The sequence below is a fragment of the Pelodiscus sinensis genome, chromosome 1 (genome assembly GCF_049634645.1).
Source record: "Pelodiscus sinensis isolate JC-2024 chromosome 1, ASM4963464v1, whole genome shotgun sequence".
Lineage (NCBI taxonomy): Eukaryota > Metazoa > Chordata > Testudines > Trionychidae > Pelodiscus > Pelodiscus sinensis.
The window spans coordinates 87,639,493-87,656,692 of record NC_134711.1 but is presented as its reverse complement, the minus strand read 5'-3'; the positions used below and the strand labels follow the sequence as shown (position 1 = coordinate 87,656,692).

The window sequence follows — 17,200 nt, the reverse complement described above, 5'->3', positions numbered from 1 at the left end:
ACGGATAAACCAGGCTGTCAGGTGGAGAGAGCTGAGATTCAGGTGAACTATGACCGCCCCCCCCCCCCGTCCTAAGGTTGGGTCAGGAGATCCCGAACCGGCGGGAGCGTTATAGGCTCCGCGCACAGCATGTCCACTGGGGGCACTTGGCAGCCAAGTCTGTTGCACGTGCAAACGATCACGCCAGTGCCGGGAATGGGATCTATGCTGAGACGAAGCCATCGAGGACCCCGATCTAAAAGAGCCCATGTCCAAATCTGAAGAGTAATCAAACTCGGGCCAGGGTGGCGCCAATGACGAGTACCCCGTCACCATCGGGGGGGCGAACCTGGCCATGGATTCTGGCTTGCCTGCGTGCGTGCAGTGAGGTCGTACCGGTACCGAAAAGTCAGGTTTTGGGCCCGACTGTGGTACTGACACAGTGCACATGGACTGTGGTGCTGAGGTCGGTGCTGGTTGCGGGCGCGGAACTGCATAGTCCAACTGCCCCAGAGGTGGCGCCCCTATCGGTGCTGCCGTGGGCGCCATGGTGGGTAGAACTGAAGGCGTCGGAGCCGTGGTGGCCACCCTAGAAAGGATCGGCGTCGCTGGCAATGGTGGTACTGACATGGCCTACGGGGCCGATGCCAGTACTAGAATCAGTGCTGAAACTTGCAGCAGTGCCAATGACTGTACCTGCACCCCGGGAAAGGGGCCCGGTGCGGGTACTGCTGACGGTGCCATTGACGGTGCCACAAGACCTGAGTAATATGGCACCGACGCAGCTAAGACCGGTTCTGGGCGAGGTCCCAGCACCGAGGCAGATTGAGTCCAGCAGAATGCTGGGTGAGGCCTGGCAGCCTGTGGCGAGTCTGGCAACGACGTAGAGGCAAGTGGTACTGGTCCCACAGGGGACGGTCCCACTGCATACCTAACAAGTGCCGACCAACTTGGAGACGTATGCACCAGCGACACATAGTGACAGTGAAGGCCCGACCTGGACTTCCAGCTCAGAGACCTACCCCACGAAGCCTTCAGTTTCCTTGGTGCCGGGGAGTGAGAACAGTGCTGAGCCCTCAGTACCGAAGTCTGCGCATGGGATGGGATGTCCTGTGTCGACGCCAGCGCACTGCGCACCATGGAGTGGCCAGTCAGTGCCGGTTGTACAGCCGCCTCCATGAGGAGAAACTTCAAGTGCAAGTCTCACTCCCTCTTCGTGCACGGCTTGAACGACCTGCACAGATCTTACAGGCATCTGCTAAGTGGCCCTCACCCAAACACTTTAAGCAGCTATCGTAAGGGTCTCCCTTAGGCATGAACTTGGTGCATACTGTCTGGATCTGAGAAAAGGGAAGAGGACCAGAATCTTGAAGTCAAGTTGTGGGACCCTCCAGCTTCATTACTGAAGGAGTCCAAAGTACTTGGAAACAATTCCAGATTGAGACTGGAGAAGTCAGCAGTCAGGAAGTAAGCCATGCTGTGAGATGACTAATAGCCTTTGTGGTGGATTCCCCACTCATGCATTGAGAGGTAAATGTTTTATTGGGATCTCCTCAGAAGTTTACTTCTTCTGATCTATTTAAAGACTTTCCTGCTATTTGTTTTTTGTGTCTCACTAACTTCTCTTTAAATACCCTCTTACAATAATATATCTGCTCTACAAGTGCTGTAGCAGCAATGCATCATAGACACTTGGTATAGTAACAAAGTTTTTTTTCTGTCACTGTAGCAAATCCACCCTCTCAAAAGGCAGTAGCTAGGTTAATGGAATTCTTCTGCCAACTTAGTATCTATACCTGGGCTTAGGTTGGCTTAACAACATCTTCCAAGAGTGAATTTTTCACCTCCACTAGGCAACATAGGTATGCTGACCTAAATTTTAGGTGTAAACTGGGCCTTAACCCTAATTTCTATCTAAGAGTTTACTTGGACCTAGGTAGTGCTTCTATTTACTTCATTAAATGAGCTGTAAAACCATACCAACTTAATCGCCAGTAGTCCTTGTGTATTTATTTCAACAACAAAATGTTTTAAGTTAGTGAAAACAAAGTGATTCTTTTTGGAGGAGGAGAACCTAAACATTCCTTTGAAGTGCTGGAAACCCAATCATACTAGCATATTGCCACTACCTGGGACTTAATTTAACTGACAAAGGTGAATGAAGTATAATAAAGAGAATTACTGCATAAATAAGCCAATTTGATTTTTAAAATATCTGGTTTTAATCACTTATGAGATAGTAACAAGGTAAAGAATTAATATGCAGTGTACCTTTTATCATTTGAGGAAATGATAATTTCTTGGGTGCCTGAAGTCATTTGTCTTTTCAATTCGTACCACGCACACAGAAGAGTGTAAAAAGTACATTCTCCTCACCCTCCTTAGTAATAAGTACTCTCTCATGTCTTGTTGATAGGGCCCTACCAAATTTACAGCCATGCCAAACATGTCACAAGACCACGAAATCGGTCATCTTCCCATGAAATCTGGCCTTTGAGTGCTTTTACCCTATACTATGCAGATTTCATGGCGGAGTCCAGCATTTCTCAAACTGGAGGTGCTGATCGAGAAGGGAGTTGCAGGGGTGGGATGGGGGAAGTCACAAGGCCATTTTAGGAGGCTCACAGTATTGCCCCTCTTGCTTCTGCACCACCTTCAGAGGTGGGCAACTGGAGAGCAATGGCTGTAATACTGGCCATTTGGCCAGTTCTGATGGCAGCACCCTGTCAACAGTAGTGTAGAAGTAAGGATAGCAATACTATGTCCATGTTGCCCTTACTTCTGTACTGCAGCTGGAACTAATTTGGCCTTCAGAGTAGTGATGTAAGCGACTAGTTGATTGACTACTCACTCCTACCTCCCACCCCGCAGATGCAGCAAGGGGTGGAGGAGAGCAGGAGCTGGTGCTGGGGGGGAACCGGCTTAATAGCCGGCTCCACCTAGCACCATCTCCACAGTGCAGGGGACAGGGGCAGGCAAGGCAAGGCAAAGCCGTAGCACTCCTACGGCCGGCACAAACTGGGACTACTCAGTTCCTGGGAGTGGCACAAGCCGGGACTAACTCTGCTGTGGCTTTGCACTTTACATATAATAAGAGACCTTACTACAAGTGGCTCTTACTACATTTAAGATGCAGCACTACAGTGGCGGTAGCGAACACTTCTCCTTATTGACTACTAAAGTAGTCGAAGGAAATTGCATTGACTACTTGATCAGCTAATTAACTGGTATTTAACATCCCTATTTCAGAGATTCTTCCTGGCCAGAAGCCACTTCTTTAGCTGTCCAGCTCTGAATGCAATGCAGCTGCCAGCAGCCATGCAGAAGTAAAGACAGCAATACCACAACCCCCATACAACAACCCTTCAACCTTCATACAGCTTTTTTGGCTCAGGACCCCTACAACTACATCATGCAATTTCAGATTTAAATACATGCAATTTACCATTTTTTAAATCGTATGACCGTGGAATTTACCAAAATGGAGTGTACATTTGGTAGAGCCCTACTTATTGATGCTTAAATGAGATTTACTCACAGCTTCAGAGTTATCGATGAAAGGGTCTGTTTCATCATAGCCATAACCTATATCAATCAGATCTTGCAAACGATCTTTTCGATGTTTGTGAGACTTTCCACCCTGGGGAAAAAAAAAAAAACACACACACACACACTGTGGTAAGCCAGTCTAGGAATCACATAGTTCTCGTATCAAATGAAGACTGAAATAGGAACAGGAATCCTAGCAGGATGGCTCAATTTCAGAGACCAATGTTCTTCACATCTTGGACACCTGGGACCACACTGAACTAGTCACGAGAGAGACTAAAAGTCATTGACATCCAATAAATGTATTTTAAATTATGCAAAAATAATTAGTTGGCAGTGAGTACAGATAAGTGATTCCTAAACTTTTAGTCACACCTACTTACCAGTAGTGGAATCTATCCCAACACTGTCAAGGGGCCAAGCTTCAGTTCAGGGCCAGGATGGGACGGAGGCAGAGTTGGGCTGGATAACACTCCCTACCGCTGTCCCCACCCTGGTGAGGACAGTCCCAAGCCCCATCACACCCACCCTTAACATTCCTCCGTGCCCACTAGAGGGGCATACGCCACAGTTTGGGACCCTCCAATCTGGATACTTCAGTGGCTGACAATATAAACACTCAAAGTTTAACTCCAGTCTCAACATATACCAACACAAATATTAACTAGTTAATTTTCTATTAGCTTTTAAATCTCTACAAACCAAAACAAATTCTAGTTTTCAGAAAAGAGTTCTACTTCAAGTTAATTTTAGTTACAAGGATAATAGAAGGTAAAACCTGACCTTATGATAGGAATTCAGTTGCACCTTTAAATATGGAGAAACTGTCTCTCCAGAATGTTTCAGGACATTATTAAGGGAATGCATTTCATAATTATATACACCGTATAAAAATCTCTCAAGTTCAGTAATTGCCATGTTGTTCTTTTACTACTGGATAAGGTAAACAATAGTATTCAACTGCTGTTTTCTATACCAGCTATTTTATATACCTATGTCATCTCTCCTCATTAGCAAGCTCATCTGCCATAACAAGTCTAAACTATTGTGTCTAAAACTCAACTATCTCCATAAAATATATTGATATCTTAGAATGAATGTTTCTTATCCTACTAAGGAAACTTGCCTTTTAATGGGAAAAGTTCCAGAGAAGTCAGATAAATCAGTTTGTAATGATATAAACATTAATGTTTACAGAGACATTAACACCAAAAGTATTTTTGCTAACGAAAAGCACTACCCTAATAGCCCCAGACATGGAAGTCCAAGTACAATGATTAAGTTGTTTTAATTGCCAACTCATAATTTAGAATCTAAGTCTATCCACGTGAATTTAAGTAGCAGGTTGGGTGTGGTCTAATCTAACATCTCATGGTTTCTACTTAGGCATTTTTAGTAGAAGCTTATTTCAGGGTGATTATTTAAAAATAAAAGCAATTCAAATAAACTGTAATCATGACTCAAATCAGCAAGCAGGAACCTTGATTCAAACAAGAGGTTTTAATCCTGCTCTGCATTTGTATTTTTTAAGCTATTTCCTAAAGAAAAAGTTGCTTCTCATTCACTGGTAACCAAGTATGTTTTATATACAACTAAATAATAGTTTTTACACTAAATTCAGTACTTTTTACTAACCAAGAGGTTATACTGTATATACATTTAGGCAATAAGACAGCTTATCATATCACTCAGATTCTGAATTCTGATGGTGTTTTTTATTCACTGAATTAATTTTTACTTATGATTGTGTCTAGTTCTATTTAGATTGAAATTGGAATCAAAAGTGCATAAACACAATTTAGTTTTATTAGTTACATATAATTGCCTTAAAAGGTGCTAGATACAAGAAAAGTTTATTCAAAAGAACTTCTGCATTTAACACTGATTTATTAAACAAAGAAAATATCTGCAGTTAGTAAATTAAAGTGTTTGTTTCTGCTCACTGTATCCTTAAGATTTTAGAACTAGTAGACATCTTCTCATGCCTAGATTTTATTCACATATTTGAGGACAAATGAGATTTCCTTGCTTTTTTATTCCCTATCAACTTTTCAATTCTGAAAGAATTGCTCACTGAATTAATTGAAACGAGAAATATTGTCTGCACCTACTACTGTGATGTGGCAGCTTGCCTAAGAAAAGGAATTAAATGACTGACACTTCTGAAGAGTAGTAGTAATGATCTGGGATAGTAACTTGGGGAAAAGAATCCCCTTGCACAGTGTTCTGCAGCACTGGTAAAAGAGAAAAAGAGTACTATCTATAGTCACCATCCTTATATCCTGCAGCACGTGTTTTTCCTCTGACATTTCCCATCCATCACTTTAGAGGTGCATCCTCTCACCCCTTGAAAAGATCTATCATAAATACAGACCAGTACTCCCTCTAAGGTGTGCGGCTGCGCAGCCACACACCAAGAATTCAAATCCTGCCCATCTCCTCCTCAGAGCCATGCAGTGACTGTTCAGCTGTTCGGCCACCATGCAGTTCTCCCCCTAGCTTCAGCCCTTACTCAGCTGGAGCTGCGGGCCACATGGAGCTGCTCCACTGGTGACTTCGGCCAGGGCCTGAGCCAGAGGTGCCTTGTTGGCAGCAGCAGCTTTTCCAGCATCCCTATCCAGAGCCATAAAAGGTCTTGCAGGTGGCCAGCAGCAGCAGCAGCTTCTCCAGCGGTCCCAGTTGGGGCCAGAGCCGGAGCCAGGTGTTGGCTGTGGGAAATAAACAGGTGACCTCCATCCAGGCCTCTCCATCACCAGATTTATGGCACAGTCACCCTTCTCATGGCCAGATCTCAGTGGAGGAGACAAGATGCCTGTTGCCAGACCAAACTAGCACTGGTAATTATCAGATAGATATGAGAGAGCAATTAGGAGTGCCACAGACTAACAGAATGTAATTAATTAATGCATGAATAAGTGCAGACATCCATATATATATATATATATAATCTCCCTCTCCCTCTCCCTCTCCCTCTCCATTTAGATCCATTTAGATCCATGCCTCTAAAGAATGGTCTGGCTGGAAGAGTCAAGGTGCTGGAAACAGATTTCTTAAAGGTCTTGGTACGTGTTTAGATCCTCTCCTACCCCCCACAAAAAGCTTGCCACCTGCCAGATCAGGTAAAGTATTTAAAGTAGGACTTGCATACCCTGGAAATTTATGTGAGTGTTAAGAAATGAGCATTAGTTGTAACTGAGACTTCAAAAATGTCAGCTCCTCTTACTTTCATTTGTTCATAAACAGGGCCAGGAGCATTAGGTGATGGGTTTTACTTAATGGGATTATTAATAATCATTGGATGTACTTGTTTTCTTTGTTATTTACAGACTTCAGTTGCAAAGCTAGGTAGCCTGGTATTAGGGGCTATGTTAATGTGTATATTGTTTCCATTCATGTGTTGAGAGAGCGTGGGCATTTTTATTGTACATTATTAGTTTTCCTCTCTCTGTACAAGTTTGTGGTCAGTGTGTGTTGTCATCTGTGTAGTGTGAGAGCTTGTGTGTCTTTCGGTTCCCATTGGGCTTTTAGTTCCCAGGCTGTATTAGGTTATGCATTAATTAATGTGTAGTTACAGAGGAAGAATTATGTTAACATGGGTCAGCAGTGTGTAGTGTTAGTTTGTGCATGATGTGGTGTGGGTGCTTTGTTTTGTGTGGTCAATGGGCAAGAATTGATCGAGTGAAATCAAATGTTCTAATATAGTTCCCTTAAAAGATCTGAAGAGATCTTAGGAGAATGAAAAGAAGCTCTGTTTAGACATTGCTTCACAGCAATGATCAGACAGCTTTATCTGGCAAATGCCCAGCCCTAGTTGGGAGATTTTAAAGGGGAAAAGACCAAGCTGGGTGTGCATAGGTGCAGAGTTTTGCACCATGTTAATTATCCCTTGTTTTAGTATTTTTCCTTACATAATTTAAAATTTATATATTTATAATTTTTCTTAGTAACTGGTGGGTAACACAATGGCACACACCCAAACAAGTGCACATAGCCCTCAATATTGGTGCACAAGACAAAACTCACTCCACTTACGGATGGAAAAAAAAAATCTTAGAAGGAACACTGGTACAGACCATTGTACAAGTGAAGGTATTTGTTTAGTGAACTCACTTATGGACGTGTTCCCAGGCACAGATAATATCTAGTTAAGCTTTTTTCATTAGTATAGCCTTATCAGACAGAAAGTGTGTCCATCACAAATTAAATACGATAAGAAACTTAACTGAGGCAAGAGAATCAGCTGTGAAGTCAAGAGTAGTAACCACACCAAAAGACTCTGAAACGTTAGCAAAAGATATTACTAATAAATGTAGTGTTACAGTAGCTCTGCTAACATACTCACATATTTTGCCTCACATTTCTTGGCCAGCATTTCTACTTCATACCGCTCACGGAGTTCATCATTAAATGGATCTTCTGAGTGGATAGGTTTCTTCTGAGAGAAGAGAGTGGGAAATAATTCATCCTGTTTCACAGAAAGACATGATGAAATGAAACCTTATTTAATATCAGATTGTGCTGTGATTGTTTTAGTAATCACAATTCAACTCGCAAAAAACAAAAAAAAATTACAGATGGACTTTTCTGCTTCCAATAGCTATTTAAAAGGAGTTAGAATGATTAGATCAGTCAGAGTTACAGGAACTACCCTTTTTCTCATGTATACTTCAGTACATAACTTCTACTATCGTATCTGTAAACAGGCATATTCCAAGTTACAGTACATCCAGTTTCTCAAGTCAGTAGTTCCTAAACTTTCTGATACCGGGGATTGACAAACCCATTCACAAACTTTTGGAGGACTGGTAACGTTTTATTTGCATATTCATTATGCAAATGATGAATATGTAAATATACCATTACCAGTCCACAAAAAGCCCAGACCCTAGAGCACCCAGACCCAGCCCTAACCCCTAGTACCCCCTACCTCTCCACTACCTCCCAGTGCCAGCCACTGACCCGAGTCCCCTGCACCCAATCCCTCCAGTGCCACTCTCCCACCCTCAGAGACCCTCATTGCCAGCCTCCCTATCCCAAGCACTTCAGTGCCAGCCCTTGCCCCCGAGAGGCCCCCACCAACTGACCCCACCAATAGACCCCACCAACAGCCTCTTGTTTCCAAAGCCCTACTGCACCCAATCCCCCCAGAGACTTCCCCAGTGTCAGTTCCCAATATTAGCACCTCCTCCTCCAACCCCCTCCAAGTGTCAGCCCTGCACCCATAGCCCCCCCCACTACTTGCTCAGCCTACAGGGCCCCCCAGCAGTAGCCCAGCCCCCAGAATCCCCAGTGTCTGCCCTGCCCCCTCACCTAGCCCTGAACTGCTACCTGTGTGGCAGCAGTTCTGGGGGCTGTGGCACACTGCCCAGCACATCCCCTCCAGCCACAGCTGTTGGGAGAGGCATGTCCTGCCCCGCCTATCAGCCAACCAGCAGCAGGATCGCCTCCTGGACATGAAAGAGCACTTCCCTGTGCAGCAGGAGGGCCACGCCATGCAGGCTCTCCTCTGGCCATGGAAGAGCACTTCCTTGTGATAAGAGTGATGTACCCCAGCCCTGGCCCCCCATTGTTGCAGTATGGCAGCAGGCTGCGGCCTGGCGGTTGGAATCTGCTGACCCAAGTGATCCATAATTATTCTACCTGGCAAGCAATAGTATGGCAGACATGGAAGAACTGCTGTTTGAGGAGTAACAAAAAGAATGTCCTCCAACCCAATTTACTCTTATTGTTTATGAACAATGTGATGTGATATTTTGTGATGATAAAAAGATTAATTTGGTATATTTTTCCACATGAAAGGAATGAAAAAGAGCTAAATAAACCATGGGCAAAACAGAAAAGAAAGCAATTATCTTTGTATTCTTTCACCATCTCCTTCTCCTTCAAGCAATAAGTAGTTACAGTACATACTGTCTGCATCTCCTGCTATGGCAGCTACAATGATGTTGAAAAGAAGAGATTAAGACATCACTGTATAAATAAGCAGGAAAGAGATACTAGTTTCAAAAAAGCTATTTTCACCCAGCTACAGATAAACTGATGCAAGGGCTGGGGAAAAAAAGTGTTGACAAGAACATAAAGATTTGTTTGAGAATGTGGAGTAGCAGAGGAAGCAGAATTACTTTCCTCAAACAAGATTTCATCTATAGAATGAGAGAGTTGTAGCCAAAAAAAAAAAACCTCCTAGAAGGGTCCACAATTATTTTTCAGGCTAATGCAGTCCTTTATGGACTGAGCCATGCCTTTCTATTCTAATTTTAATTTAGCACTTCAGAATAAGAAAATTAGTGACAGTCTGAACTTATTTTTCTGCAAGTGCCTTCTCTAATTATGATAGACAACCAACATATGACCAAATAGTTGCAATTCTAGCCCAAAAAAGGATTGTGAACTATTCTCTAATTCAGTGTGATGATGCCACAGAGAATAGATCTGCGAGGGCTACATTTCTAAAGTTCACAGGGCTTTTGAACAAGTACACAGAGCAGGGCTACTAAAGATGCGGCCCGTTTGTTTGCAGCCTGCAATGAAGTTTGGGTTTACGGGGGGTTCAACAGGTGGAATCCTTTGAACATGGCCTCCACTGGGAACATACTCCACAACAACAAGTCAGTATAATGGTCTTCTGTTGATATGTGTTTTAGTAGTTAAATTCCTGGACTGTCATTGCTCATTAAAAGTGCTATCACAAGGGTGGAAATCAGGTAAATATTGCATTTTATTAATATCAGCAGAACCGACTTAAATGGGGCCGACTTAAGTGTTGTGTAGTTTTGCCTTAATCTTTGGATTCATGCACAGCAGTGTGAAAGAAGCTATTTGCATATATATTTGCATGTATATACAACCACACTTAAATGATTGCGGTCCTCAGCAATCCTGTGAGCATCACTGTGGCCCCCCGGGCTTCCAAAGTTGAGTAGCCTTGGCACAGAGAAAAGGTTGAAGAAATTACTCATTTAAGAAATTCTGTAATGGCATCAAAAATTTACCACAGACCTAACTAAACTTAACCCCTTTGTCACTTTCATTCTTAAATGGAAAAAATTCTAGTTTATACTGGTTAAAGAATATATCTAAGGTAACAAGTGCGATCTTGCACTAGCGTATATCAGCCCTTTATTTCAAGGTCAATTCCCCCCACATTGGGACCCCATAAAAGCCACATTAGATTAGAATAACATCTTTGTTAGTTTACTTAATTCTATAAACTTCTTAACATTTAAGGACAATTATTACTACAACTTACCAAGACATCCTGCTCATCACACAGCATAATCTTTCATATTTAGAGTTAGTAGAGCACATCTTGTCAGCACTGAACTAAAATGAATGTCTCCACTTATCCAGAGGAAAAACAGACCAAGGGCAGCATAAATTTCTTCTACATAAACCTGCTGTCTATTTCTTACTTGGGGCAGGAAACACACCTCTAGGTCTCAAAAAGAATTAATTCTTCAATGTAGGGATGTGAATGCATACCCATGTATACAGTTAGCCGATGGGTCTAGGCTCATTGGTTAACGTGCATGGTTACAGGCAGCTCCCCTTTCTCCTCCCCAGCATCCACCTCTGTATCAGAGGCAGCAACAGGGGAAAGGGGCAGGCAGGAGTATGCATGGGTACCGGCTTATGGGGAGTTGCCTACCCCCTTCAATCCTCCTGTGCTGCTGGCTCTGATACAGAGACAGCTGTGTGGGAGAGGGGAGGAACCGGGAGCTAGTATGCACGGGGAGCTGGCTTTGTAGCAGCACGGCGAAGGGGGACAGCCAGGCACCTCCATGGGAACTGCCTCCCCCCATATGTAAATGTGTAACTGCTAACATTTTTAGTAGTTGCACATTTGCCTAAAACACATTTTAACATCCCTACTTCGTGGCCACTAAATCTTTGGACTATCCGCTGAGTCTGCCATTATTATAGTGGTGTTGAAAAGTTACATATTCCCAAAGGAAGCTATACAAGACAAACTGTGAGATGCTCTTCCACTTCTTTCAGAAGTCACCTGTCTTTTCTTTTGATGATTGCTCGCTCTCAGGCTTTTCCAGTTCTATCAGATACTGTAAGATAGAAAGGCATATTCCCTGCTCTGTTACACAACATCAAACTTGCAATGGAGATAGTGAACTTCCCTTTAACTAAGCCCTTATAAGTGAGTGGGAAGCAAAGAAAAGTTTTCAAAAAAACGATATTCCTTTTTGCAATAGTAGTATGAGAAACTCATTAAGTTCGTTGATTAAACACATTAATTGATTTTACATTTACAAACGGATATCTTGCTAAAAAATGTGCTCAACTCCAGGAGCTAAAACTACTACAGTAAAACTCCATTAGTCCGGCATCCAATGCTCCAGGACTCCTGATGGTCCGGCACCATCAGGAACCCGGAAGTGCTGGGGCAGCTGGACAGGCTTCCCCCATTCAGCTGCTGCTGAAACTGACCAGCAGCTGAATCAAGGAAGCCGGGAGCAGAGCAGCTGGGGTGCTGCCGGGTTGGTCTCATAGCACTGCCCCTCGGGGACGCTCGGGGGAGTGCTGCTCTGCCCCAGGCGTCCCCAAGAGCAGCTGGGGTGCTGCCGGGTTTGTCCCGCAGCCCCAAGGGGCAGTGCTACGGGACCAACCAGGCAGTACCCCAGCTGCTCTGTCCCAGGCGTCCCCAAGAGCAGCTGGAGTGCTACTGGGTTGGTGCCGTAGCGCCGCCCCTCGGCACTGCGGGACCAACCCGGCAGCACCCCAGCTGCTCTATTGCAGGCATCCCCGATTCAGCTGCTGCTGAAACTGACCAGAGCGGCTGAATCAGGGACGCCTGGGGGGCGGCTATGAGGGGTCTGGGGTGGTATCCCCTCCCACCCCACTGCAGAGCCCTCATAGCCCCCCCTTCTGATAGTCCGGCATATCTGATAATCCGGCACTCCCTGGGTCCTAAAGGTGCCGGATTATCGGAAGTTTACTGTACTTAAAAAAAAAAATAGAATGACACTAACAGTTTCAATATCTGCAGGAAACAAAGAAATGGACTCAGATTCTATCCAAAGAGCCAGAAAGGACAAGGGTGTTAGTTTTTAAGGTTCATTTTAATAAGAATATGTTCTTCATTGTATTAATGGGGAAAATGTTAGCATGGCTCTTCTATATGAAGAATGCCATCAGTTCTGTTTTAACACTATGAATGCCATTTCCCCAATTCTTCAGTTCCCTGTGAAAAATTACATCTGTAACATATCCAGAAAAGTGAAACAGATTGAATAACAAAAGGGCCATAAGAAGGGCCCCCCTCCCCCTGCATATTGCAGTACTACCCTCCCCTAGCTCCCTGCTTTAAAGAAAAAAAATGATACTAGTAACTCTGGAGTCAATTTTGCTTCTATAATACGGTCGAATTAAGTATTTTCTCCCTTTGTTATCCTAGTTTAACTGAGCATATTTTCAGCCCATTCTTTACATTAACATGTCTTTTTAAAGATTCTACCATTTAACAGTTTCAAACAACGAAGGGAGGCAAGAAAACTCAAAGTACTACTTCAAATGGATGGAGGCTCTTTATGGGAAACAGAATCTCACCATTTGATCGTTTCACACTGTTCAGGAGAGAGAAGGCATCATAATCTATCATAAAGTAGGACTCTGCAGGGAATTGACAAACAGCATTGATTTCTTACAGCATGCATAATTCTTGCTTTTTCTGCTACCTAACAAGAAACTTGTTCCTTCCCATCCCAGGGACACTGAAATCCACCATAAAGGTATAGCAGTTCTAGTATAGCTTATTCCTGTTCTCGGAGAGAAATAGCTATACTGATAATAGAATATTAAAACTGGAAGGGACCTTGAGAGGTTATCAACTTCAGCAGTACCCTGCCCTCACAGCAGGGCCACAAATCATTCTAGATCATCCCTGACACGTTTATCTTACCTGCTTTTAAATATCTGCAATGATTAAGATTCTACAACCCCCTTAGGAAATTTATTCAAGTGTTTAACCACCCTGACAGTTAGGAACTTTTTCCTCATGTCCAGCCTAAACCTCCCTAGCTGCAATTTAAGCCTACTGCTTCTTGTCCTATCATCAGAGGTCAAAGAGAAAAAAAATTCCTCCCTCCTCCATTTAGCACCCTTTTGGGTACTTGAGAATCACTATCATGTCCCCTCTCAGTCTTCTCTTTTTCAAACTAAACAAGCCCAATTCTTTCAGTCTTCCCTCATAGGTCATGTTTTCTAGGCCTTTTAATATTTTTTGTTGCTCTTCTCTGGACCCTCTCCAATTTCCACACATTTGTATTGAAATGGAGTGCCTGGAACTAGACAAAATACTCCAATTGAGGCCTAATCAGTGCAGTGTATAGCAGAAGAATTATTTCGTGTCTCTCAACACTCCAGTCAATGCATCCCAGAATCATGTAAAAAAAGCAAACAATATCACTCTGTTGACTCATTTAGCTTGTACCCACTCAGACCTCTAAATCCTTTTCTGCACTACTCTATCCTAGACAGTCACTTCCCATTTTGAATACTTGAAACTTATTGTTCCTTCCTAAGTGGAGTACTTCGCATTTGTCCTTATTGAACTTCATCCTATTTATCTCTGACCATTTCTCCAGTTTGTCCAGATCATTTTGAACTATGACCCTATGCTCTAAAGCACTTTACAGCCCCTCCCAGCTAGGTATCACCTGTAAACATAATAAGTGTACTCTCTATGCCTATATCTAAATCATTGATGAAGATACTGAACAGAACCAGTCCCAAAATGGATCCCCAATGAACCATATGCCCTTCCAGCATGCCTGTGAACTATTGACAACTATTCTCTGAGAACAGTTATCCAGACAGTTATGAACCCACCTTATGGTAGCCTAATCTAAGTTGTATTTCCCTGATGTAATGCAGCTTTAAACCAGTTTATCCACATGAATAGTAATATAAATTTACACTTAAATTATATTGGCATCGTTAAAGCAATGCAACTTTTTTTAAGTTTAGAGAAGGCTCTTGTCAGCGCAATCAGTAACAACAATGGCCAAAACTAATTTTTCATGCTTTCAAAGGGGGAAAGAGAAGTCACCTGCAAGCCAGATATGACTATTATGTTAACCGAATTACATATACAGAGACCTTAAGTAAAAACTGGACTAAAAATGCACAAGAACTCAGCTATCACAAACACTAAACCTCTGAACATTTAACATTCATTTCCAGCTCCCTCACTCAACACCATTTAATGTTCATACAGGAACAAAGATAGTAACTCTAATATTCCTTAGATCCCTATATGCAATATATAGGTTTTCACTACGAGCTAGCCATTTAAGTAACCTGAACTTGCACTGGACATTCACAGTAGCTGTAGGAAGGGACCTCATTATGAAAAGCAGATCCAAAAGAGATAGTCAGAATCTTCACTTCTAATTTTCTGAAATCCCTTGAATCTGAAGGAAGAAGTGATGCTATTTCTCCAAAAAGAGCATAAGGTCAAAGGGGTAGAACATCAAGATGTAGTATTGTCTCATTCAAAGGCTTTGAATGAGTACCCAGGGTTTATCTACCCCAGTGGTGGAAAACCTAAGGCCCGGGCTCAGGACTCCCCATAGCATTAGGGAGCCCATGCTAGCACCCCAACCACCACCCCTTCACTGTCCCACCATGGGGCTGGAGCACACAAATCTACTAGCCTGGGCCCCTGTAGGCTCTGATGTGTGAGGGGAATGTAGGGAGTCTCTCTCTCCTTCTCAGTTGGGGGCCATATCAGTAAGAGTTTGGGGAGGGGTTTGTTTTTTGTTTTGCTTCTCACTTGTGTGTGGCCTCGGACTGATTTTTCTGTGGACCAGAGGCCCTCAACGCAAAAAAGCTTCCCCATCCCTGATCACCCCAATGCTCTGGATGGCCAAGTCAAATGGTGCTACAGACAACGGTATTTACGCCTTTTGTAATCAATATATCCAGCATGACCAGAATTCTGTCATTCTGTCCATATTCTCAACCTAGCCCCACATTCCCAAAGAGAGAACATATACCCCAGTGTTTTCTATACCAATGAGAGGAAAAACAACAATTACATAAATCCTCTAAGTGACTTCACTACTGTCAGCACCTACAAAAAGCATTTGGATATGATAGGCAGCATTCAACACTCAAGAACTGGTAAGAACAGAATAGGTCTAAAGTATCTATTCTAACATTGCTCCACATACTGGTCTCTGATGAGCAGCAGGTGCAGCCTACCTTGCATAAAGCTTTTTTGTAATCTACTCTCCAGTTCCAAATGGGAAGCTTTTTCTGGAGAGTGCAAGGGCATGAGCCACCCATTTTGGGGAGGAGGTTTGCCCCAGAATTCAGAAGTTCTCCCCCTACTCCCCGATAAAGTGAAGTATTTAACAAGTCTAACATTCCAAATAAGCCTGAATCTACAGGGACATACCTCCAGCACTGCTACTGCTAACAGTGTACCTTTGCCAAGCCAAGAACCTCACATAAGACTGCCTCAGTTTCACCCTGCTGCTCAAAACCTTGCAGACAAGTGTGACCTGTCAGGAGCTGTCAGTTTCACTCTGCAGCTGTCTGAAAAAGCTCACCGCAAGAAAGGAAGCACTCGACCAACTTACAGGGAATAAAAACCTGAGAGAGGCATGCCCTGATAGTCAGGCCTCCTGACACAGAGAGGCAGCACTCTGGAGTCTAAGGAAGGGAAACTGTACTGAAACCAGCAGCCAGAAAGCGTGGAGATGGAGTCCTCTCCTCTGCACAGGGCATATGAAGAGTAGGGCACCTAGGCTCCTCAGCAACGCGCTGCCCGGTCCATCTCCAGCGGGGCCCACCCCCGGATTCAGAGGCGCCCAGCAACCTGCCGACAGGCTGCGGGCGCGGTTGGCTATGGGCCAGGCGCCCGAGCCGGAGAGAGGAGGCAGGCACCACACTCCAGGGACGGGGTTGGTCATGGGGTGGGCGCTGCGCGCGGCTCCCCGGGGAGGAGTTGGGGTCCCGTACCCGCGGCTCCCCGCACAGCAGCAGCAGCTCGGGGTAGCTGAACTCCACGCAGCTCTCCTCGGTGGGGTCCTTCAGCACCACCTCCAAGCGGACCGTCTGGCGCGGCTGTGGCGCCTCCTGCGGCGGCGGCGGCTCCTGCCGGCTACTCTCGCGCTGCTGCTGTTGCGGCGGCTCAGGCCGGGGGGGCTCGCACTGCTCAGGCCAGCTGGTCTCGCGCGGCGGCTCCGGCCGAGGGCTGGTCTCGCGCGGCGGCTGAGCCTGTGGTTCCGGCCGGGAGAGCTCGTGCGGCGGCGGCGGCTGCTCTGGCGGCGGCGGCACCTCGCGCCCTAGCAATAGCTGCTGCTGCTCCGGCTCGCGGCCCCCGAGCTCGCGCTCCAGCGACGGGCTCTCACCCTCGCGTCGCCTCACGGGTGACAGACTAATGAACGGCACCCGGCGCGGCTCCGCCATCCTCCGACCCCCGCCCCCCACTCACCGGCCCCCGCCTCACCCGTACGGCGACACTCCCCCGCCGGCTCCTCCTCCCTCCCTCCCCACCCGATCGGAGCTGCTCCCTACGTTCGCCTCGCTGCTAGCACCGCCGCCATTTTGGAGCCCCCCCACATAAATAGAAGCAGGCTGCTGGGCCGCGCATGCGTAAGACAACGTGGGCCCTGGTTGAACCGCCCCAAGTCGCTGTTGTTATTGCTCA

At 44.9% G+C, this 17,200-nt stretch overlaps 1 protein-coding gene across 6 annotated transcripts in view; it reads right to left on the bottom strand.

Annotated features, from left to right (window-relative positions):
* Window positions 1-17,142, bottom strand: part of UBN2 (ubinuclein 2) — a 125,411-nt gene extending 108,269 nt beyond the window's left edge. For 5 of the 6 annotated variants that reach the window (XR_012905657.1, XM_075935246.1, XM_025187092.2 and 2 more), the window contains exons 1-3: window positions 16,510-17,142; window positions 7,871-7,993; window positions 3,518-3,619 (exon numbers count right to left, since the gene is read on the bottom strand). Coding sequence is in view for 5 of the 6 variants with exons in the window: in XM_075935246.1 (XP_075791361.1) it covers window positions 3,518-3,619; window positions 7,871-7,993; window positions 16,510-16,959 (675 nt within the window). In the remaining variant the exon portion in view is untranslated. Of the gene's footprint in view, window positions 1-3,517; window positions 3,620-7,870; window positions 7,994-10,777; window positions 12,004-16,509 lie in introns of those variants that run through there. The other variant, XM_075935264.1, reaches the window with a different exon arrangement.
* Window positions 17,143-17,200: the final 58 nt, after the last annotated feature.